We start from the raw sequence: 23,452 nt of genomic DNA, 5'->3' as shown, positions 1-23,452 counted from the left end.
TCTCCTCCTCACACTGGCCTCCCCTCCTTCGGGTTCCCTGGAAATGCCAGGCCCCACTCACCACAGGACCCTTCCACCTGCTGTCTCCAGGCCAGGCCCTGCTCTCTGTTCTTGATGGGGTGAACATCGCCCAGCTTTCAGGGCCTGGACTGACAGTCCCCTCCAGAGAGAGGCCTTCCCCGGCCGCCTAATCTAACGCAGCCCCCATCACCGTGGAGACTCCTGCTTTCCCTGTCTCCTTAGCCCTCCTCGCCCTCCAAACTTCTCGTCCACTGCCTCCAGAACGTAGGTTCCGAAGGAAAAGGTGCTGAGTCAGTGTTATTCACAAGGCCAAGACCGGAACCTGGTGGGCTGCACGGGGTTCCCCTGGACGGCAGGTGCCTGAGAATCCATGCACAAGTGGGAACATCCGTAGCAAAAAGACACCACATCATTGCTCCACTGTGGCCCCAGGGTTCTGGCAGCTGAAAGGCCGAATAAGCCACATCAGATTGGGGGGGGGGGGACAGAAGACAAGGGGCCATGGGGCCAGGAGGCTTCCCCTGACCAGGGCTCCGGCCCTTGGGCTCCGAGGCCTCCCTGGGCGGCACAGCTACTTGTAAAACACGGAAGACGGCCCCGCAGTCCCTGTCCGCCAGCCGATTCCAACTGTACGCACCCCCTGTTCCCTCCAGTCTGGGGGGGAGCTGAGGAATGCACTCTCGCAGGTCGGAAATGCCAGCCAAGGGCAGCCCGGGAGAGACCTGGTTCGGGGAGACCAGGAGAGATGCAGCCACCAGAGCGGATGGGGCTGGGGGACAGGATGGTGACCACTCTGGTGGCTGCGTCTCGGGAATAGGGGGGACTCGTACATAGTCTTTTTTTTTATTTATTAAAAAAATTTTTTTAGGTCTATTTATTTTTGAGAGAGAGAGAGACAGAGGACGAGTGGGGGAGGGGCAAAGAGGGAGGGAGACACAGAATCTGAAGCAGGCTCCAGGGTGCTTGCTGGCCAGCACAGAGCCCGACATGGGGTTTGAACCCACGAACTGCAAGATCATGACCTGAGCTGAAGTCGAACGCTTAACCGACTGAGCCACCCAGGCGCCCCCTATGTAACCTTCCCTACGTGAAAATATACTACTTTTACTAGCATGAGGGAGGGAGGGAGGGGGGAGAGAGGAAAGCCCCATTGTTTTGTTTTAAAACATATTGGTCAGTACTGACGTGTATGGTCGCTTCGGGCAAAAGGTCCCCGCTTCAGACCGGAGCACTGTCTGCAGAGAGGTGCCAACATTTGGCTCTGGGGAGCACTCAGGAGCAGACTTCTGCAACCCCCACTCTGCCGCTCCCTAGCTGTGTGACCGTGGGCAGATCACCCCACCTCTCTGTGCTTCCCCTGCTTTCTCGGTCGGGTGGGACGAATAACGGGATTGTCCTCCGGGGCGGCCGTGGGCTGGAGCGCCTTCTCCCGAGGAAAGCACTTCGAGTCCCTGGTGCCCTGTGTGTGCTAGTTTTTATTACCAAAACTAAGAAAGGCCCAAGTGCTTCGCTGAGAGGTCACCCTGTGGTCCCCAAGCCCCTCCTGGCAGGTGGCACTGATTTGAGAGCAGGGTGGTCCTGGGCACCCCGGGAGGCCCTGACAGCGAGCAGCCGTCCCGGATACGCTCACCCCTCAGTCTGTGGCAACAGCCAGCAGAACAGTGCTGGGCTTCACCGAGCACCTCAGGGACCTAGTGCCAGCTGCTGGCCTAATGCTCCACGATGACTGCCAGGAGGGAAGACATATTCCCAACTTACAGAGGAAGAAACAGATTCTGGAGGGTGACAGAGCTACCCAAGGGGCAGTTCTGGGGCCGGGGCCACATGGCTCTGGAATCTACCTGTCCCGGTCCAATGCACATCAGGTTCTCATAAGCTCCTAAAGCACACACTTCATAGTGGGAAATATGTATTTTCGCACCAGCTTCTCGTCCAAGACCCCCCTGGACTAGCTCAGTGTTTCCTCCTTTTAACAGAGACCCAGTTACAGAGAAATACCTCTACTCTAAGGAAAGCAACAGCCCAGGGGAGGCTGATACGAGGCAAATGCCACTCAGCCTCAACATTGGGGAGACTCTAGGGCAGAGTGGGGATTGTGGCAGCCTGGTGATCCTAGCCCACTGAAGGGGACGGGTGCTTCTCAGCTGCAGCTGTTGGAAGGAATGGGGGAGGGGGCCTTGGGGTTGGTCGTGTAGCACCCGGTCACTCAGTACAGCCCCGGATCCTGCCGGCATCTGAGTGTGCCATTTCCATCTAAAACTCGTAGTAATTGCTGGTGCGAGCGTAAAATGCCGTAGTCACGTCACTTTGGAACACGTCTGGCAGTTCCCCAAAAGAGTTCTGGTATGACCTAGCATTTCCACTCCTAGGTTTCCACCCGAGAGGAATGAAAATACAGATTCACACAAAAACACAGACGTGCGTGTTCACAGTAGCATTATTCATAAGAGCCAAAAAGGGGAAATGACCCAAGTACCCATCAACCGATGAAGGATAGACGAAATGTGGCGTGTCCATCCATACACTAGAATATTATTCAGCCAAAAAAAGGAACGAAGATCAGACACATATTACGGCCTGGATGAACCCCCGAAACATCATCCTGAGTGAAATAAGCCAGGCATTGTAGCCACAGGCTGTATAATACCGTTAGTGTGAAACATCCAGAAGAGGCAGATCCATAGAGCCAGAAAGTGGATGTGTGGCCGCCAGGGGCTGGGGCTGGGGCGTGGCTGCTGGTGGTTACAGAGTTTCTTCGGGGGACGATGAAAACTTCCTGGAATCAGGTAGTGGTGATGATTGCACAACCATGTAAATACACTCAGTTCTTAGCACGTGTTCGGTGTTCCATGGGTTGTGAATGGAACGCTTCAAGAAAAGTCTTTTTGGATTTTCTTGGGGTTGGGGAGGGAATAATAGTATAGTATTTGCAATCACTTTTGAAGGGTCCTGTCGTTCTCACCACGGGGTCCAAACTCCACGACTCGGCCCAACACGGTCAGTCTGTGCCCACCCCTAACCTTGAGCTCTATCTACACCACCCACAACTGCCTGAAAGGCCTTGGTCTTTGCAGCCTTGGGACATCTGCACAAGCTGTCCACCCCCCCACCAGGCTTACTCCTTCATTTCTCAGTCCTTCGTGTGAAGAGACCCCCAGGAAGCGGGTCTCTCTTACAGGTCTGGCCAGGCCCCTGCTTTGCAGGTGCTGACACAGCCAACCTATCTCATCCAGCCCAGGTCCTCACCCAGCACCCCCACAGGCCACTAGCAGGGGACCAGGACGCTCATACCCATATCTCAGGGTAGCTCATAATGAGCGTGCAAATAATGTTGGCCAAGTAAATACTGGTAAGATTTGGGTTCAAGGGGGCAGCTGGGTGGCTCAGTCGGTTAAGCGGCAGACTTCAGCTCAGGTCATGATCTCACTGCTTGTGAGTTCGAGCCCCACGTCGGGCTCTGGACTGACAGCTCAGAGCTTGGAGCCTGCTTTGGCTTCTGTGTCTCCCTCTCTGTCTGCTCCTGTCCCACTCATGCTCTGTCTCTCTGCCTCCCAAAAATAAATTAAAAATGCTAAAAAAAAAAAAAAAAAAAAAAAAAAAAAAAAAAAAAAAGAAAGAAAGAAAAGAAAAAAAGATTTGGGTTCAGGAACCTCACTACTGTCACTCCATTTTACAGGGGAGCAGAGACTTGGAATTTGCCAGGGGGTCACACAAGGAAAGAGACAGCATCAGGATCCGAACCCAGGCAGTAGGACTCTAGAGCCAGGGTTGAGGGGGACTGCTATCTCGTGGGTGGAGACCCGGACGCTGCTACGTCACAGGATGCCCCACAACAGAGAATGTCAGGCCCGAAGCGTCAACAGCACCAACACCCTGCCGTGGGGACTATCCTGTCTCATCAGTGGCTCCCCATCACTTGGGATGAAGAGGCCAAAATCCTGACAACAGGGCTCTTGCTGCCCGATTTCTCCAGCCCCACTCTGGTCACGTTCCCATCATCAGGCCATCCCGGGATCCTTCCAGCGTCCCCATCTCCCTCCTGCCCCCGAGCTCAACTCCGTCCTGCCTCTGAGCCTCTGCCCGAGCTGTCCCCCCTGCCCGTCCCCCCTCCACCTAACATCACCCCTTCCATTCTTCCTCCAGGGGCTCTTTCCACTCCTCGGGCAGCACCTTCCTCCAGAGCACCTGCCTCCTTCCCTCGGCCACTGTGGTCAGCAGGAAAACGGCCCCCAGAGAGGGCACACCCTCATTCCCAGAACCTGCGAAGATATTATAGGGGCAAGAAGGACTCTGCAGATGGGACTGAGGACGGGGAGATGATGCTGGGTGACCCGGGGGACTACAGGGTCCTTGTCAGAGGGGAGCAGGAGGGTCAGAGCGTAAGAGAGACTGGAAGGCGCTACAGGTAGGGCGGATGTGGAGGTAGAGGCCACAAGCCAAGGAATGCGGGCAGCTTCTGGAAGGTGGAAAAGGCCCCCCCAGAGCCTCCAGAAGGAACCAGCCCCGCTAACACCTCAAGTTTTAGCCTATAAGACACATTGGGACTTGCAACATCAGGAGCTGTAAGATATAAACCCATGTCGTTTGATGCCCCTAAGTTTGTGGGCATGTGTTATGGTGGCCACCGGGAACCACTGTGGGAGCGCTTTGCGGCCGGGCCCCTCCTGCTGGAACACGGCCGCGGGCTGCACCCGCCTTTCTCCCCGTGAGAGTCCCGCAGCGCACACAGTAGGCCCTCAGTAAGTCTCAGTGGGCTGACTGTTAAGGGAAGCGCTGGGCTTGAGAGCTGGGCCAGGGCTCCAAACCTTCCCATTTTCTTTCTTTCCTCGGTCAAACGTGTGGAATAAAATTCAAATGAATCAGCGATTCCAAGGGCAAAGTTTTAATTATATTCCTGCCTCATTCTCTGCTGACAAGAATGTTAACTCTGCCAGCTCTAGTGGTGACTGCCGTGCTCCCTTCCTCCGTGGCTCGGAGCGGCTCACGTCCCCTCCGTCCAGGTGACCGCTATTTAATTGCAAGCTCCCTCAAGCCTCCCGGGCTTTCGCTGTGTAAGGAGCCAGGATCCCAAGCTGAGGGCCCCGGTACGGGTAAGAGCTTGGGCTCCAGGGGACGCAGGCTGAGGTCCCAGCTTCAGGGAATGAGCTGTGTGACCCTGGGAACGCTGCTTACCTCTTGGAGTTTATGCTCTTCCTCTGGGAAATGGGACAGTGAGGGTATCGTGCAGCGAGGAGAAAAATGAGCTACGATGCGCTTAGCCTGGTGCTCACACGGGAACAAGGCAGGTGAGGGAAGTCAGCAGTGAGGCAGTAGGGCGTGGTGGGGATTGCGGTATGCTGGAGAACACGGGCCTTGTCTGAGGGGCAGGTGCCACCCGGCTCTACAAAATTACAGCCCGGGGCTTAGAAACGTTCTCCTTCTCAATTTGGGTCGTCCTCACATGGGAGTTTATGTGTGTAAAAATTCACTGAACTATACACGGAAGATGCGTGTACTTCAGGGGCGCCTGGGTGGCTCAGTTTGTTAAGCGTCCGGCTTCGGCTCAGGTCACGATCTCACGGTTCGTATGTTCGAGCCCTATATGGGGCTCTGTGCTGACAGTGCTTGGGATCCTCTCTCTCTCCCTCTTTCTCTACCCCTCCCCCCCACTCTCTCTCTCAAAATAAATTAAAAAACCTTTTTCAAAAAGTCTGATTTTTAAATTTTTTTTAATGTTTATTCATTTATTGAGAGAGAGAGAGAGAGAGAGAGAGAGAGAGAGAGAGAGAGAGAATGAGTGGGGGAGGGGCAGCGAAAGCCCAACGCAGGGCTTGAACCCACAAACCGTCAGATCATGACCTGAGCTGAAGTCGGACACTTAACCAACTGAGCCACCCAGGCGCCCCATACCTGGACTTTTAAGTGGGGTACTTTATATGAATTCATATTTGTCACAGCTTTTACAATACCGTGTAAGTACGCCCTCTTTCGCCACCAACCCCCTGTACTGGGTCTAACACCCGACGCTCTGGAGGCCCAATCAGCACTTTGGAAGAGAGGAGGAAGGAACCAGAACAGGCCCACAGGTCTCACAAAGAAAGCTCATCATCTCAGACACACCTCTAGCTGGTCCACTTTGGCATAGATGCCACGCATTTCTGTCACTTTGGCCTTAAGGAGTGGGATGTTTTCCTCCAAGATCTGTGAAGTGTCGCTCCTGATCTGCAAGAAACAGAACAGCTCGTCAGGCCCTCTGCCCCGTTACCCTGGCCTCCGGCCTGCCTCCGGGGTCGCCCAGGGTCTGCAGGGACCTCGCAGATGGCCACGATGTCGAGCGGCATCCTGCACAAGGACAGACCCGGGGACAACCCAGAACCCAGAGTCCTGAGTGGGGACCCAGACCGACCCATGTATCGTTTACTGCCGTTTCCCCCACAAACAGCTGCCAACACCAGTCCCAAAATAAGATCTGTTTTCTAAACCACTCAACTGGAGCAAAGGGAAAGACCCAAAATCTCTTCTCCAAACCCAAGTCGGGTAAGTCACATTTTCACTGCCCTGAAATTAATAATACCAACAAGTTAATGATCATTAACATTCATTAATAACGTGAATAGAAACCACAGCTCCCAAGTGCTTCCCATATGCAGACACCGCGCTAAGCACTTCCCGCACACCATCTCATTTAATTTTCAATTTCTTCTGCTTGGAAGGGCTCCCAACGTGGCTATGACCTTTAATGAAGCCACACCTCTCCCGTGATCCCTGAAATCGGACACCTCTGCCTCTGTTTTTGTCCTCAAGAGCCAAAGACCACGCCTAACCCGTCACTGTGTGAGAGAGAGAGAGAGAGACACACGTCATCTCCGTGTTATCATGTCCTTACGATGCGGGAGCTGCTCTCAGACTCCAGGGAGCATCGGGATCCCCCACGGCAACCTGTCCAATGCTGATTCCCAGGCCCCTCCATGTCTGGTTTAGTCTGCCTGGGGTCAGCCGGGAATCTGCGTCTTCAGCTAAGCTCCGAGGCCAGGCTGGAGCTGGAGTGTGAGAGAAGTCGGGGAACACCAGCGGGCGCCCTAGAGGCTGGACTCAGGCCGGAGTCTGAGCTGTGTGACCTCGGGCGAGTCACTGCACCTCTCTGAGCCCTCCTTTGCTTATCTGGATGGCAAAGCAGTGACAGTGGCTCCGGCTTCCTTGGCAGGCGGTGAGGACAGACCGTCCGGCAGGGTGCTTGGCAGGGTTCGTACAGGCGGCTCCTGACACCCTCCCCAGTGACCGCTGCCTCCTGCACAGCCGCTGCGTGACCCACCCCCCGCCCCCCGGGACCGTGAACTGGCCCTGGCGATTCGCTTCTAACGAAAGGGACTCGGCCAAAAGGAGAGATGACGCTCTGGGGACAGGGTCACACAGAGGACTGTCATTCCAGTTTGTTCTCTCTCTCTCTCTCATTGGCTCGCTCGTGCACGCTCCCTCTCCCCCCCCACCTTCCTCACCTGCCTTCTCAGCCACCAGTTAACTGAGGCGACAGAGAGGCCCACGCGGCTGGGGACGGAGGGCAGCCTCCGGCACCTGCCAGTGGGGAACCGAGGCACACCCCCGCCGACTGGGCCGGATGCGGTCCTGCCCCGGCTGAACCTCGAGACGAGAGCGGCCCCAGCCGACACCCCGTGGGCAGCCTGTGCGGCAAGGGCCACCGAGCCACCTGGCGGGGCCACACACACTCCCGACCCACAGGTGCTGCCAGGTGGGGAAGGCCGTCGTTTCACATCACCACGTCTCGGGACCCGGGTTAAGCAGCAACAGACAACTGATGCAGGGAGACAGCTCAGCACAAAGTTTTCATGTTAAACATGATCTGAAAACCGCATCTGTTCGCCTTTCTACCCAAATACACGAGACCCGCCTGTGGTCCTCCCGGAACCCGCTCCCACCGCCCTGCGGGCTGACACCACCCTCCCTGCCCCAGGTCTCAGACGCTACCCCGTTCCCCGAACGTCCCAGACCAAGCTGTCCCCTCCTGCTTCTCCTTCTCTGGTCACAGCGCTGCCGCCGTGCTGCTTGGGTGCCTGGCTCCAAGCCCACTGTCCTGGGTATCCTCCTGCCCCACATGCCCTGACCCCACGAGGGCACACATGGGCCCCGAGAGGGTGGCATGTGGCCTCAGTCTCTGCCCTGACCTCCCTGTGCCTCGGTTTCCCTATCTATAAAATGGGTACCACACAGGTTCTTCCCTTCAAAGAATGTTCTGGAGATGAAACAACACCAGCTATGCCTGGATGTGGCCCACAGAGTGAGTTTTGTTTTTTGTTTTTTAAGTTTTTAAATGTTTGTTTATTTTTGAGAGAAAGAGCGTGGGCAGGGGAAGGGGAGAGAGAGAGGGAGACACAGAACCCGAAGCAAAGCCAGGCTCTGAGCTGTCAGCACGGAGCCCCACGCGGGGCTCGAACCCACGGACCGCGAGATCATGACCTGAGCCGAAGTCGGACGCTTAACCGACTGAGCCACCCAGGTGCCCCTTTTTAAATTTTTTTAACGTTTATTCATTTTTGAGAGAGCATGAGTAGGGGGGGAGGGGCAGAGAGAGAGGGAGACACAGAACCCGAAGCAGGCTCCAGGCTCCGAGCTGTCAGCACAAAGCCCGACGTGGGGCTCAAACCCACGAACCTCAAGATCATGACCTGAGCAGAAGCCACGCACTTAACTGACTGAGTCACCCAGGCACCCCAAGTTTTTTAATATATGACTTAATTTCCAACTTTCCTAGGAGAAATGGCTGTTTCTAGGGCTGGGGCAGGGAAAACATAGTGCCTGGAGAATCTTCTAGTGCCAGAATGTAAGGGAGTATTTATTTATTTAAACTTATTTTTATTAAGTAATCTCTATGCCCCGTGAGGGGCTCAAACTCACGACCCCAAGATCATGAGTTAGGTGCTCCTCTGACCAAGCCAGCCAGGCACCCCTGTAAGGGAGTGTTTAAGAAGATATAGGACAGGGGCGCCTGGGTGGCTCAGTCGGTTGAGCGGCCGACTTCAGCTCAGGTCATGATCTCACGGTTCACGAGGTCGAGCCCCGCCTCAGGCTCTGTGCTGTCAGCGAGGAGACTGCTTCTGGTCATCTGTCCTCCTCTCTCTCTGTCACTCCACCACACGCTTGCTCTCTCTCTCTCTCAAAAGTAGACATTAAAAAAAAAAAAGACAAAGGATGGGGCATGTCAAAGGAACACAGGAGCCAACCTGAAAGAGACGAATGGTCAAATCTGGAACAATGTGGACAACAAAACACGTAATATGATATCGGACTATAACCCAAAGCACAAGATGAACACCACAAACGATGGGGAAGCAGAAATGGCGACATCAGCTAGGCGTGTGGGTGCCACGTGCCCCAGACACGATGTGATGAGAAGGCACCACACCTGTGTGGATTCTCTCTAGAAACCCACAACCCCCATCTCACCATAAGAAAAACACCGGACAAACCCAAATGGAGGGACCTTCTACAAAGTACCTGACCAGGGCTCCTCAAAACTGCCAATGTCGTGAAAAGCAAGGAAAGACCGAAACTGCCACAGAGGAGGCGACTAAGCAGACATGACGACTTAACGCGATGTGGGATCTCACGTGATCCTGGATCGCGTTCATCCTGGACGTTAACGGGAAACTGGCAAAATCAAAATCTAACGATGGAGAGTAGTGAATAGCAATGCGCCCGTGTTGGTTTCTTAGGTTTTTTGTTGGTTTTCTGGTTTTTTAATGTTTATGTATTTTTGAGGGGGGGAGGGGGGGAGCCAGTGGGGGAGGGGCACAGAGGGAGACAGAGGATCTGAAGTGGCCTCTGTGCTGACAGCAGAGAGCCTGATGCGGGGCTTGAACACAGGAACCACGAGATCATGACCTGAGCCGAAGTTGGATGCCTAACTGACCGAGCCACCCAGTCGCCCCTGGGTTTCTTAGTTTTGACAAAGGTCCCGTGGCTGACGCGAGATGTTAGCACAGGGGGGAGAAACTGGATGAGGGGAGTGTGGGCACTCTCCATACTATCTTCTCACTTTTCCTGTAAATCTAAAACTATTCCAAAATAAAATACATAAATACAGCTTTAAAATATTCAAGTGATTAAGTGGGGATTTACAACACGTCTTGAAAGTCAGCCGCTTTGGCAACACTGGGCCTACATCCCCCAGGCACCGAAGGCCGGGCTGAGCCGTGGCTGCTGGCTCCGGGTGGGGCATGGGCTCTCTGGTGTCCTCAGTCACCACCCTCCCTCATGCCTCGCCCCTGCCCCCTTCACTCCTGTCCAGATCCTGCCTGGCTCCCGCGGGCACATGCGTTTGTTACCCTTGATAGGAAAAAGCCCTCAACATCTTCCCTTGGGCTCCCCCAAGGCCAAACTTCTGGAGACGTACCCAACCCATCCCTCCACAAGGCTGAACTCTGGAGAAATTGCTGTGATTCAGTAATGCAACAAAGAGCAGATAACTCCCGGCAAGGTCAGAACACAGTAGATCAAACGCAGATCTTTTCTTTCTGCTCATTTCTCAAGAAACGAATCGGGCGAGAACAAGGGCAGTCAGGAGGGCCTGGTCCCAGTGACCCACCCTGAGGGGGTGAGGGGAACACTGCAGAGGGGAGAGTGATGACGTGCGTCCCTGCCTCCCTCTAGCTTCGAAGGAACCCCAGGAAGAGGGGGTCTGTGGCTGGGCAGGCAGTCCCCTCTCCACTTGCTGAAACTGTGGATAACGGGGGGCTGTCTACCCTTGCCCGCATGGCGGTCTGTGCGTGCATGGGGGGAAAGTAGAGAGTAATCCTTGGGGTCCAAAAGGCCCCCAACGCTTCCTCTTGGTTCCCCCACGTGCTGGGAACTGTAAGGCGAAAGTGAGGGCGAGGAGGGGCATGATGCCAGCACTCTGTAGGCTTTCGCCTGGTGCTGAGAACAGACCCTGTGAATCAGAAACGATTTTATCTTTAACCTTTCATGGGTGGTGATGCTGCACAAGACGGAAAAACGAAATGAGCCAGCCCAAGGTCGGAAGGCTACAAAGTGGGAGGTGGAAGGTTACCATCCAGGTTGGTCCGGGGTCACCTCTAATACCAGAGGTCTGCAGACGCGTTCTGCCGAGCCAGCCCGCATCATGTCCAAAAAAAACCAAAGCCCACCCGAGCGAGATGCCAAGATCTGAAAACAAGGAGGTTTCCCTCAGAAGCCCAGATTTCTAGCTCCTTGTGAAAAATCAGAAGACCGGGCCACCCTGAGACCATGTCCCGTGTGGAGCTGTGACAGCTGTCCCCTCTGATTAACTGTGATCTCTCACCACTCCCTAGAGTCCCTCCAGCAGGGCGTCTGTGGCCACGCTGTGCCCTTCTCTTCTTCCAGGGGAGTCCAAGGAAAGCAACACATTCTGCTTCTCACACCTACTTCGCATCATCATGGAATCTGAGACGGCACGTTTCGTTCGCGACCGAGAAGCACACAGAGAGGTCAGCGACGAATCGATCCTATCTGAGCCTCTGCCAGGACGAACCCCCAACCCGGTGGATTGGCCTGGCCGACCCTTCCCCAGCCCGGTCTGCCACCACCTCCCCAGAGCTGGCCTCCGGAGCCCAGAAGTCTGGGCAGCGGATGTGGGGGTTATCACCGAGCAAAGACGGCTGTCCAGGATGATTCAGGGCCCCCAGGAAGGAGAACCAAATGCACTTGACCCAAGAACACACACCAATGCCAAATGCAAGTGCTGGCCCAGGGCCAACAGGGAATTTTCTCCATCTATGTGAGCGAAGAAAGAGTCCGCTCCCTGCCAGGGGTGGGGGTTCCCAGGGCCCGGATGAGCCGCCTGAACTCCAGAGGGCACAGGGCTGAAGGCCTTACAAATCCTCATCACTGTCACCACCTCCCGGTGCTTCCGTAATGACGATGTTGACCCCAGGAGCCACCATTTACACAGAGCCGCATACAGAACCGGCACCCTGCTAAGCAATTATTTTTAACTATTTTTAATCGAATGGCAACGACATACAGCAAAGCGCTCAGGCCTTCAGTGGGCAGTTGGACGTATTTTGTGAGCACGTTTCCATCTGGGTAAACACCACCCAGGCCACCGTGTGGAACATCCCATCACCCCGGAAGGCTCCCTCCTGCCTCCTTCCAGTCGTGACCACGCCCCCAAAGCCAACCACTGCCTGACTTCCCATCACCACAGACTCGTTCTGCATATTTTTGAACTTCGGATCATGGAAGCCACCACAGCTCGCATTCTGTGCCCGACTCCTTTCCCCGGGCCTCACGCTCGGGAGAGACCTCACTGATGTCGTGTGCAGTTTGTTCCTTCGCGTCGCCGTGAGGGCCAGGGTGTGAAGAAACAACAGCTGATTGCCTCGTTTCTACCGCCGATGGACGCCGAGGTTCTTTCTGGTCTGGGAGCATCGCGAATAAAGCTGCTGCGAACATTGGGGTGCGAGGCTTTGCAGTCTCTGCTTTCCGCTTCTCTGGGGTAATTATCTCGGATGACAGTCGCCAGGATGCAGGGTCAGTGCATGTTTGACTTTCTGAAAATCTGCCGAACGGTTTCCAAAGTGGCTGTGCCTTCTTGCATCTCTGCCAGCAAGGCGACGAGCGTTCCTGTTGCCCCACATCCTCGCCCACACTTGCACTGCGGTCACCGCAGGGGAGGGGCAGCGCGTATCCCCACCTCATCCGGTCCGCACGGTAACTCTTGGGAGACAGATACCATTTGCGTAGATTGAAGAGGGCCACAAGTCCTTTGCATTCCTTCCGTGAGCACGCGGGGTCTGTGTCCTCTCCCCTTGGATCTGGGTGTCCTGTGGGACTGGTCTGACCGGTAAAATAGGACAGAAGTGACACTGGCACACCCAAGCGTCCAGACACCCGGAGGCTCCCACTTCCCATCTGTCGGAATGCCTGCCCTGGGAGGCCTGACGCCATGCCAAGGGAGCCCGAACTAGCCCCGAGGACAGGCTGCATGGGGAGAGGGGACACCAGCCGGTCCCCGGCCATCGGCACTCGCAGCCCAGATGTCAGACAAGCGGGAGAAAGGGCCACGGCGGACATCCCCGCCCCAGCAGGAACCACATCCCCTCTGTGCCCTGCCCTGGCCCACGTAGTAAACGGGTGGTCGTTTTACCCCACTGCCTGATGCGGCAACGGACAGAACCACGACCTCCATTTACAGGAGAGAAGAGAAAGGGAGGGAGAGGGCACGTGCTGTGCAGCAGTAGCTGTCGGAGCTTGAAGTGGCAGCAGCGAGCCTTACGTCCAAGGTCTAAACAGGTGGCAGGCACAGGCTGGTGAATTCCAGTCACACAGGGTGATCAAGGGCAAGGGCAGGCTGGCAATGGACTTAATGCATCAGACAGGAAGCCGGACTCTCGTTCCTAAGTGCCTGATTTTCCCGGAAAAGGCACGGCTTCTCTCTGGACTATGCACCAGGGAGCCTGGCCACTCTCAGGCCTCTAACTCGACCACTGTTGCCAAAGGCCAAAGCAGGGAGCTGGGGACAACGTCCATGGGGTGACATCACCTGCCCCCCAGAGGTCCCCACTCATCCCTAGCTTGCACCAAAAGAGAAAAGGAGGCCCCGAGCTGGACACCTCTCTCTGCCACGCGTGCAGGCGCACCAGGGAAACTAAGCGTCAAGTGTCGGGGCCAAGAGGGTCTCCGTAATTCCGCGCACTGTTGCAGGGGCCACAAAAGCATCGTACCAGGCACATTCTCTTAACGCAGGCACGCTCGTTTGCGTATGAACACAAGAAATGGTCTTCACTCCCGTGGGAGACGCGCTCTCTTCCCTTTCTTGAAACACAGGACCCTCTTGGTCTGGTGTCATTTGCCCTTTTTCAGTAGGACGCCAAATACAGAGAAACATACTCTCGGCCCACAAAACATTTGCGCATGGGATAGACGTACCTGGCAGGCGGCCACGGAGTCAGGGGGCCCCACAGGAGCAGTGGCCAGTGACAGGCTGAGAGCTCACACGCTGTCCAGGGTGGGGCGGCCACTACACAACTCCGGCCGATGCTGGCCAGGTGGGACCAAGCACCCAAGGGAGCCAGAACTTTGCTCTTCCAAAAGAAGCCAGAAACCCTGATTTTTTTTTTTTTTTTTTTTTTTTGCATGACATTCTATAAATGCCAGCAGTGAATTCCTTTTTCTTTTCCTTCCAGAAACAGTCAACATATCTGCAGGCGGGACCGGGTCCATGGGTCATGTGTGTGATCTCGGTATTAAAACCTTTGCATAAATGCATCTCCAGGCTTCCAGTTAGCAGAGGGGCTTGTCAGCACACTGCCTGACGCCTTGGCCTCTGGGCGACACACACAGGCTCCCCCACCACAGGAAGCCTTGATGGTTTCAAAGGCAAGGTGGCCCGACCCCTCTCCCGATCCAGGCGGACTCCGGCCCCAAGATCGCCCCTTAGGCGGATCGTGGGTCTCCTTTCAAGGCGGAGGGTGGCTGAGACTTGAGAACAAAACGTCCCTGAGTCACCCACCAGTCCACCCATCTTCCAAATCTACCCCTTTGGCTTTGGGCCCCCCCGGTCCACACTGTGCCCAGCACACCATACCCACGGGCCGGTGCCTCTGCCTGGACAGTCACCCTCCCCAGCAGCGGAATTCTTTCTGTTCCTCCTTCAAAGCCCCAAATTAATCACCACCTGCTCTGCAAAGCCTTCCCAATTTCCCAGGCAGAATCTAACGCCTCTGCTTTTCTTTCTTTTTCTTTCTTTTTTTTTTTAAACAAATCAAGTCTTAGGATCATGTGCCCAGTTCCTTCTAGACCCTCCCTCTTCAAAACCTTTGCACTCTCCTTTTGCACCTTGAACACACCTTCAGGCGAGGGCTGCCACACTGGATGACAGCGCTGGTCACACACAGTGGGCTCCTCTCACAGAGGGAAGGGAGACACGGTCCACTTTCTTCTCAGCCTCGGGCTCACCCCGGCACCCGGTCAGGGGCAGGTGTCCAACGGCCGGTGATGAAGAAAGGGCTGTCCGGGCTGTTCAAAGTCTGCCTCATTACCCAGCTCCCACCCGGACCCTCACCCAAACTAGAAAATTGGTTCTCAAGAGCGAAACACACACAGGTCCTCTTGGGAACACTTCTGTCTTGTTCACTGTTGTGTCCCCAAGGGTGGCACAAGGGAGGCCTATTGAATGAATGGGGATGACGGGGTGCCTGTCACGTTGGCCTGCTTCAAGGAGAGATGGGCTGATACGGGAAACGCACTTTGCACTGTGCCTGGCACCAAGTAGGTGTTCAATAAACGTAGAGGGCTGACGTGCCCGTTCCTCCCCTGGGCTCTCAGACACACTTCTCCGGACACGTGCTTCACAGGCGCACAAATCTACCCCACTGGGTCCAGCCGAGACACGGGTCCTGATCACAATATGGAGCTCTACGCTTTGGGCCTTCAGGCCTTAAACCGAGAGTGCTGGGAGCTTCCAGAAAGTTCTATCATTGCTCCTCAGGGGCCCACACCTGGCTGGCAACAATGCTGGGGACACAAGGATCTGGAGGAGATTTTTGCAAAATTTGTAGTGGAGACCTTGTCTTCCGGGCCTAAGGCACCATCTCCCCCACCCAGCCAAGAGGATTTGATCCAACAAAACAGAGTAAGAGGCAACAGCAGAGCCGGCAAAAGGATCTGAGAAGGAACCCGATGCCCAACCCTGCCTCGGGCTACAGCCTGGGCAAGAGGCTCCTCCCAGGCCTTGCAGGCCTGAAGCCATTTCCTGGCTGTCTCCACGTTTGCCTGGCGGACCGCGCAGAGCCGAGGAAAGTTAAATATAGTCTTAGCATCCCCGCTGAACGGCTCCCCGCATCGGTGCCCGAGAGTGCCACCTGGTGGCCCACTCCTGGCTCCTCTGTGGAATAAGAGCCATCTGGGGGGGGATGGGCACTATCAAGATGGCCGCCTCAGGAAGCCTTGGTGTTGAGAGACCGTGGGAGAGAGTGCGCGCGCCTGGTCCTGCTCTCACCGTCGGCTGCTGCCCCCATTCCTTCTGGTTGCCAAATCGCCACCAAAATGGCTTCCCCAGAAAACTCCAGGAAGGACCTGGAGTCTGGCCTGGGCCTAAATCCACTCCTCCCGGGCAGACACTCACCATGTCGGTCAGGCTGCAAAACTCTTCCAGCCTGAGGAGCATCCCCTCGATGGTCTCCTCCACCTCCTTCGCCTGAAAAGAGACAATATCCTGGAGATTAGCAAGTGGTTTCCAGGGAGAAAAACGCCCTTCACTTTTTTTTTTTTTTTTTTTTTAAGCAAACTAAGGATTATCTGCCCAGTTCCCTTCAGACCTCCTTTCCCTTTGCAAAACGTCTCATAGCCTCATTTAAAGTAGTGGTGATCAGGCAGCAATCGTGACACCTGTGGACAGAGGCCTGGCGAAAAGCCACCACGGCCCATCCACTCCAGGCAGCGTTCAAAGGAGAGGAGATAAATAAATATGAGCAGGACTAGAACAAACCTAGCCTTACCATCCCGCTGTTCAGATAAGGAAACTGAGGCTCAGAGAGGACAGGTAACCCTGCTTGAGGGCACACAGCTAGCAAGGGGTGGGGCCAGGATTCCCCGGTAGGTTTGAGTTCACAGCCCCAAAGCCTGCTCTTGACAAACTCTGAGAAATGCCTCCTGGGAAACACGATGGACGGTTCACACAAGATGTAGAAGACGTAGAACGTAAACTTATTCTTGTGACGACACGCAAACAATGTACATGGCTTGACAGAAAGGCCTGGAATGATACAGACCGAAGTGCCCAGAGTCAGGGGATGTACTTACACTAAACGATGATTCAATCTGAAATTCAAATTTAACTGGGTGCCCTGGACTTCACCTGGTAACACTATTAACAGGGTTTACTTAGCCCTGGGGAGCACAAATGGGGAATGGGGTCTGACAAGGGAGACTTGAAGGGTCCCCAACTCGAGGTACTAGGGCTGGGCAGTAACTTAACGAGTGACGTCAGGCAGCCTGCTGGGGCTTGTGGCAATCTGAGGAGCATTTGCCCAAGTCTAGAACAGCCAGCTGCCAGCGGCCATCAGTAGACACGCTCAGCACTCCCAGAGCCTTCCATTTTGCAAGAGAAGCCAGAAATTGTAACTTTAGGGAAAATGTCCCGATTTTTAAATGGTAGCTCAAATTAAAAAAAAAAAAAAAATTTAACACTCCACAGGCCCAGCCAAACATGACCGTGAAAGGATCTGCTAACTTACAAGCCCATTTAAATCCCTCGTGTAAAAATTAGTTTGAACCCTTTTTCCCCTCAAGTATTTACTATTTTCATGACTTAAAAATAGCTGGGGTTTTATTTATTTATTTATTTATTTATTTATTTATTTATTTTTAAAGCTTATTCATTTTTGAGAGACAGAGCGTGAGTGGGGGAGGGGCAGAGAGAGAAGGGGACACAGAATCTGAAGCAGGCTCCAGGCTCCGAGCTGTCCGCACAGAGCCCGATGCAGGGCTCGAACTCGCAAGCTGTGAGATCGCGACCTGAGCCGAAGTCGGACGCTTAACCACCTGAGCCACCTGGGCATTCCAATTGGTATGTATGTATGTATGTATTTATTATTTTAATGTTTATTCACTTTTGAGAGAGCATGAGTGGGAGAGGGACAAAGAGAGAGGGGACACGGAATCCGAAGCAGGCTCCAGGCTCCGAGCTGCCAGCACAGAGCCCGATGCCGGGTTTAAACCCATGAACCGTGAGATCATGACCTAAGCCGAAGTCAGACACTTAACCAAATGAGTCACCTAAGTGCCCCTGTTGTATTTGTTTTTAATTACCAGGCATCTAGGAATAAAGTTCATCTAGAACATGGCTTACCAGGCCAGATCGTTCTGTGCCAGGGAAGCGACCCCAGACATTTCTGGGCAGGCCTGGTACCTGCCCCCCCACCCCCAACCTGAAGGCTCCCCTTATCACCCACTCATCCCCCGAGAGATGTTTATACAGTGCCACAGCCTGCTGCTTGCGGCGGGAGCCATCGCTACCACAACAGCATAAACGAATGTGCAGAAAAACATCTTTCCGGCTGGAGTAAAAATAGTACCAAGTTGCAATTTTAAACTCTGGAACCTTCATCTCACAGCTGGGACTATTTCTGGGCCTGAACGGGGGAGGCTTGACAGAGAAGGGGACCACAGCAGAGAGAGGACTAAGGGACTCACAGGACGTTCTCTCTGCCCCCCAAAAGGAAGATCGCGGTAAAAAATTGCCCTTAATGCACTAAGAGGGGAAGAAGGAGCCAAGAGAGGCCACAGGGACAGGAGAGAGGCAGGCTGGTCGCTTTCCTTCTGCTGCAGAGGCGAGGGAGAGGGGCACAGAAGGGGGCAGAGGCTCCCTCCAGAGTGCAGGTGTACAAACCCCAGACACCAGGCCGAATCAAAACCTGCAGAGGGACATGAGAGCCCAGGGCCCGGCTGGATGGGCCGCCTCCTTCTCCAGAGGGGCCCGAAGAGAGGAAGTACATCTCAGCCTATGGCGGAGTGTTCAGGAGGGAGGCCAGTCAGCCCTGGGTTCAGATCCCACCTTCTCGTTTGCCAACCACGTGACCTTAATTGAATGGCTTACCTTCTGCATTTCGGTTGGCCCACCTGTAAGCCACACCACTCGGCAGGGTTGTTAAGAGGTTAACCTCACGTAACAAAGGTGGTTCAATTGTTTGACAGAGTGCTGACATACAGTAGGTGCATAATAAGTGGCTGCTTTATGTGTCTCTCTCCCTAGATAACCAAAGCGGTGGCCAATCGCCATATATGGCTTATTTCATTGGAGGCTCACAAGAACTTCATATAGTAGGTGCTGTCGCTTGCCCCTCTTTCATGGACTGAGAAACAGAGGACCAGAGAGCTCACGTCACTTGCTCAAGGTCACATAGCTAATACGTACTGAAGCCAGATCTGACCCTGAGCACTCTCAGTCCAGAGCTGAAGTCTGTAAGTTCCAAGAGGCTCTTTGGAGAGGGGGCAGCGTGTCCCCTTTACGGCCGTCTGTCAGCTGTGGTCTCGACCCCCTCTCCCCCACCTCCCGGTACCAAGGGCAAGTGCCCCAACGCAGGAGAGGGTAGAGAAAGCATTTGCCGACTGGCCAGCTAAGGAGGAACGAGCCCCGAGACGTTCCCAACCAACAGGAAGGAGCTCAGGCTAAGCCAACCCACCACGCCCGCAAATCATTCACGGGACAATTTTCTCTCAAGATAATCCCCTAAGTGGCCTCAGAAGCGAGAGTCCTGCGGGCTGCAGCCCACACGCCTTTTTAACCAGCCCATCAGCAAAATGAATGCCCTCGTCATGCTGTGCAACTCCCTGGGCATAAATCGTCCCCCTCCCAGGGGAAGAAGGGCAAATGGCTCACTCAGAGTGACACTCAGGGCACCGCCGGTGGGGACAGCAGGTGGGCATTGATAACACGCGGGAATCATGGCCTCTGCTTCTTCCTTACGTAAGTCTCCCAAGATGCCAATCGGAGCCTCCCAGCGGGGCAAGGCCCCAAACCCAAAGTGGGGCTGGCTTCCCACCCGTGAGTGACGGGCGCAAAACCTCACAAACAGACCCCCCGCCGTGGTCTTCTCCAACTCGGCGGAGGCGCCACTGGCCCATTGCTCAGGCCGAACACCTGAGAGCATCCTCGAGGTCGTCCTTTCTCGGCCCACCCCGTCCACTGTGTGTGCAAATCCTCTCTGCTCCGCCTCCGGAATGTGCCCCAAATCCGACCGCTTCTGTCCACCCCTCGCGCCACCGCCCTGGCACAGGGCGCTGTCCTCTCCCACCGGTCCCTGCTTCCTCTTTGGCCCCCCTTCAGTCTCCTCCCCCGAAAGACCCTGTCAGAACCCGAGCCCTCCCCTGCCGCCGGTGGGGATGGGACACGGGGCAGCGGCTCCGGAAACCAGTCCGGCACTCTTTCAAAACGTTACACGCAGAGTTGCCCTACGACCCCGCAAGAAAGCCAAGAGAACGGAAATCATGGTGTTCTTACAAAAACTTGGGAGGTATTCATGACAGCCAAAAGGTGGAAATGACTCAAGGCCCGTCAAGTGATGAATGGACAATCAAGACGGGCCATATCCACGCTACGGAGTATTACGTGGTACTGAAAAGGAATGCCAGCCCGACACCTGCTACAACACGGACGGTCCTCGGAAACATTGAAAGAGGCCACACACAAAGGCCAGGTACGTGATTCCTTTTCTGGGCAGTGTTCGGAAGAAGCAAACGCACAGAGACCGAAAGGAGATCACGGGCTGGGGTGGGGGGTGGGGAGGGAGAGGGAGAGTGCTAATGGTCATGGGGTTCCTTTCTTGGCGGGGGCAGGGGGGACTGCTCTGGAATGAGGTCACGGCGATGTTTGCCACTGAATGTACGCTTCAAAACGGTAATTTTTTTACATTACGTGAATTACAGCTTAATTACAAAACAGGACTCCTCTCCTGCCCCCCACCTCCCTCAGCAAACACCTAATGGAGGCCTCGTTAGCCCTACGCCCCCTGGACCCTCCATCTGTTCTCCGACCTCGCCGCCTACAGCCCGCTCCCCACCAGCCACACCAACCGCGTCGTCACTCCGGGGCCTTTGCGCCCGCTGCTCCCATCACGGACAAAGCTCACCGCGCACCTCCTCCCAGCCTTGGCTCAAACGTCTCTCCTCATCGAGGCCTTCCCTGGCCCTGCAGCTCCCCCGCTCCCTGTCCCGCACCAACTTCTTTCTGGCTTCAGCCTCCATCCCTGTGTAACATCTTACATGTTTCACCTGTCCTGTCCTCTTCTGCCACCAGAATGAAAGCTCCAGGGTCTTAGTGCCTCTTACCGCCGCATCCCCAGGGCCCAGGGCGATGCCTGGCACATAGCAGGTGCTTACGCTTCTGAAGATGCCCCCCCCCCCATTCCCTCCCATGCGCATACCTTTGGGCAATCGGACTCCGCCCCCAAATCTGGCCGGGCCCCGTGACTTGCCTTGGCCAACAGAATGGGTGGAAACCGCTCTTTGTGACATCCGGCTCTAGCCTCAAGAGACCCGGCGGCATCTGAGTCACCCTCTTGGAGGACAACAGCCGTGTGAAGAAATCCAGGCAACGTGGCTGGAGAGGCTGTAGGACACGAAGGGCCAAGTGGAGGAGAACCGAGGCGCCCCAGGCAGCACCAACCGCCCGACGTGAGCGAGGCCACGTTGCAGCGCAGCAAACCCTCCAGCCGAACGCAGCCCCGTGACTCGGCCCGGCCGGTGCCGTGGGAGCAGACCCGCAAAACCACGCATCCCGCACCATCATATGGTAGTTGTTTTCAGCCACTAAGATTTGGGGTAGTTTGTTACCTGGCACTTGGTGACCAATACGGGGCCCAGGGCGTATTTGTTGCAGGAAAGGAAAGGGGGAGGGAGGGAGGGAAAATGAGCAAGGGAAGGAGGAAGAAACATGCCCTCCTGGAGGAGCTGTAGCCTGAGAAGAGCAGCCTAGACCACTCTTCGGTCCCACCCTGGCATGTCACGCTGTGTGGTCTTAACTACACTCCGACCATCTCTGTGCCCTGGTTTCCCATTTGAAAATCGGGAGAAAACGAGCCTCAGACTCTGTCTCAAGATGGAAGCAGAGGAGAGTCCGCTAAGTAATTTCCCTGGGCTACTCTCAGTGAGGGGCCAGACCCATACAAAGGACGGTTGTAGCTGGGACCCAACCAGGGTCTCCACGCTCAAATGGAATGGACACAAGTGAGGCAGGAAACGAACACACCACACGGGAACGTGTTTTCTGCACGCTGTTGACTTTCCGTCTCTCACTTTTCCAAGAGACCTTCTACTTTTCTCTAAGAACCACAGCGGCACAAGCAGGATAACGAATGGAAGTTAATACTCAGCTTCCCGCCAGAGAGACAACAGGGAGAGGTGGGGACTGTGGCCAACATGAGGCCCCTTCTCCACCGGACGAGGGCGGCTGCTACTTGACCCCAGCAGAGTGAGCCAGGTGGAAACGTGCCAACCCAGTGTTGTTCAAGACAGACAGTGCTCCAGGAGTTGGCGCAAACCAGTTTGAAAATTCAAAACTAACGCCCCAAATTAAAACACACTACGATGGCCAAACAAACCTGTCTGCAGGCTGAATGTGACCTTCACACCTCTGGCCTATTTGTATCTTTAAAACAAGCACATATGGGGGCACCTGGGCGGCTCGGTCAGTCGAGTGTCCAACTTCGGCTCGGGCCATGATCTCGCGGTTCGTGGGTTCGAGCCCCGCGTCGGGCTCTGTGCTGACAGCTCGGAGCCTGGAGCCTGCTTGGGAGTCTGTGTCTCCCTCTCTCCATGCTCCTCCCCCACTCACAGTCTGTCTCTCCCTCTCTAATAAATAAACATTGAAAAAAATGTTAAGCCATTAAATTGTACACTTTAATTGTATGACTTGTATATGGCATATGAATTCTATCACAATAATGCTGTTTACACACACACACACACACACACACACACACACACACACACACAGAAATCCTAGGAACCACAAGGTCCACTCAGCCAGGCCACGGACAGGGCCACTGAAGACCTATACCTTCTGCAGCAACACTTTTAGAGAAGCCAGACATTGGATTTTTTATGAGAAGACTCCCACTTTTTAGAATGTGGCAACTACCTGCCGTCCAGAGGACACCCACGGGCAGCCCCGCCGAGTTCCAGGTGGGTTTTTCGCCTTTTGCCGACACCAAGAGCCGCTGCCTGCCCCCGCCCCCCCCGGCTTCCTTCGAGGTCCCCGAGTACACGGTGGGGGTGAACATGAAGTGGCCCGAGGACTGTGGGGCCTGCCTTCACCCTGGGCACGCAAGTAGGAATGTCACCTCTTCTCCAGAAGCGGTCACGGGGGCCCCTTCAGATGACAGCGGAGTAAAGGTCTTTCCAAGGTGGCTGTCCGCCCCTCCACCAGCCTGACCGGAGGCAGAAAGAACAGCCTCAACCCTGTGCACAGAATGGGCGGGCGAGGGGGAAGGGAGCGGGGGCCTGCTGCAGGGGGGTGGGGGGGAAGCCCAGGGAGGAGCAGACGAAGGGGTTCTCCAGGCGGCGCTGGTGGGACCTGCAAACCAGGAAGGACCCCCCAGGTATTTATCCTACAGACATGTTGGCACAAATGCAAAAGGAGTACAGAGATTCCTCCTGCAACAGACTTTGTGAGAATAAAAGGATGCACGTAACCCAAATGCCCATCTATAGAAGAATGGCTGCCTGAATTGTAATCCAGACAATGCGATTCTGTTTAGCAGCTAAAAATAATTGGGCAGCTCTCTACGTACTCATACGGAAAGATCTCCAAGACATATTGAGTGAAAAAAGGAGGATGCACAAATGGGAGGTAACAGGTGGGGATGGGAAAGGACCCGTCATGCTGGAAGGGGACAGAGACAGGAACAGAGCTGGGTAGGACGGGGTTCTGTGCCACTCCACGGCCACTGGGACCTGT

The 23,452-nt window shown here is 55.1% G+C and overlaps 1 protein-coding gene across 5 annotated transcripts in view; it reads right to left on the bottom strand.

Annotated features, from left to right (window-relative positions):
- BCAS4 (breast carcinoma amplified sequence 4) overlaps positions 1 to 23,452 on the bottom strand; it is a 60,432-nt gene that overhangs the window by 28,977 nt on the left and 8,003 nt on the right. For all 5 annotated transcript variants that reach the window (XM_058685962.1, XM_058685959.1, XM_058685960.1 and 2 more), the window contains exons 2-3: positions 16,121 to 16,192; positions 6,121 to 6,222 (exon numbers count right to left, since the gene is read on the bottom strand). In XM_058685962.1, coding sequence (XP_058541945.1) covers positions 6,121 to 6,222; positions 16,121 to 16,192 — 174 coding nt within the window. The remainder of the gene's footprint in view (positions 1 to 6,120; positions 6,223 to 16,120; positions 16,193 to 23,452) is intronic.

Source organism: Neofelis nebulosa, chromosome 9, assembly GCF_028018385.1.
Source record: "Neofelis nebulosa isolate mNeoNeb1 chromosome 9, mNeoNeb1.pri, whole genome shotgun sequence".
In the NCBI taxonomy this organism is placed as follows: domain Eukaryota; kingdom Metazoa; phylum Chordata; class Mammalia; order Carnivora; family Felidae; genus Neofelis; species Neofelis nebulosa.
Note: the sequence above shows the minus strand (reverse complement) of the source record. Positions and strands in the feature narration are given on the sequence as shown.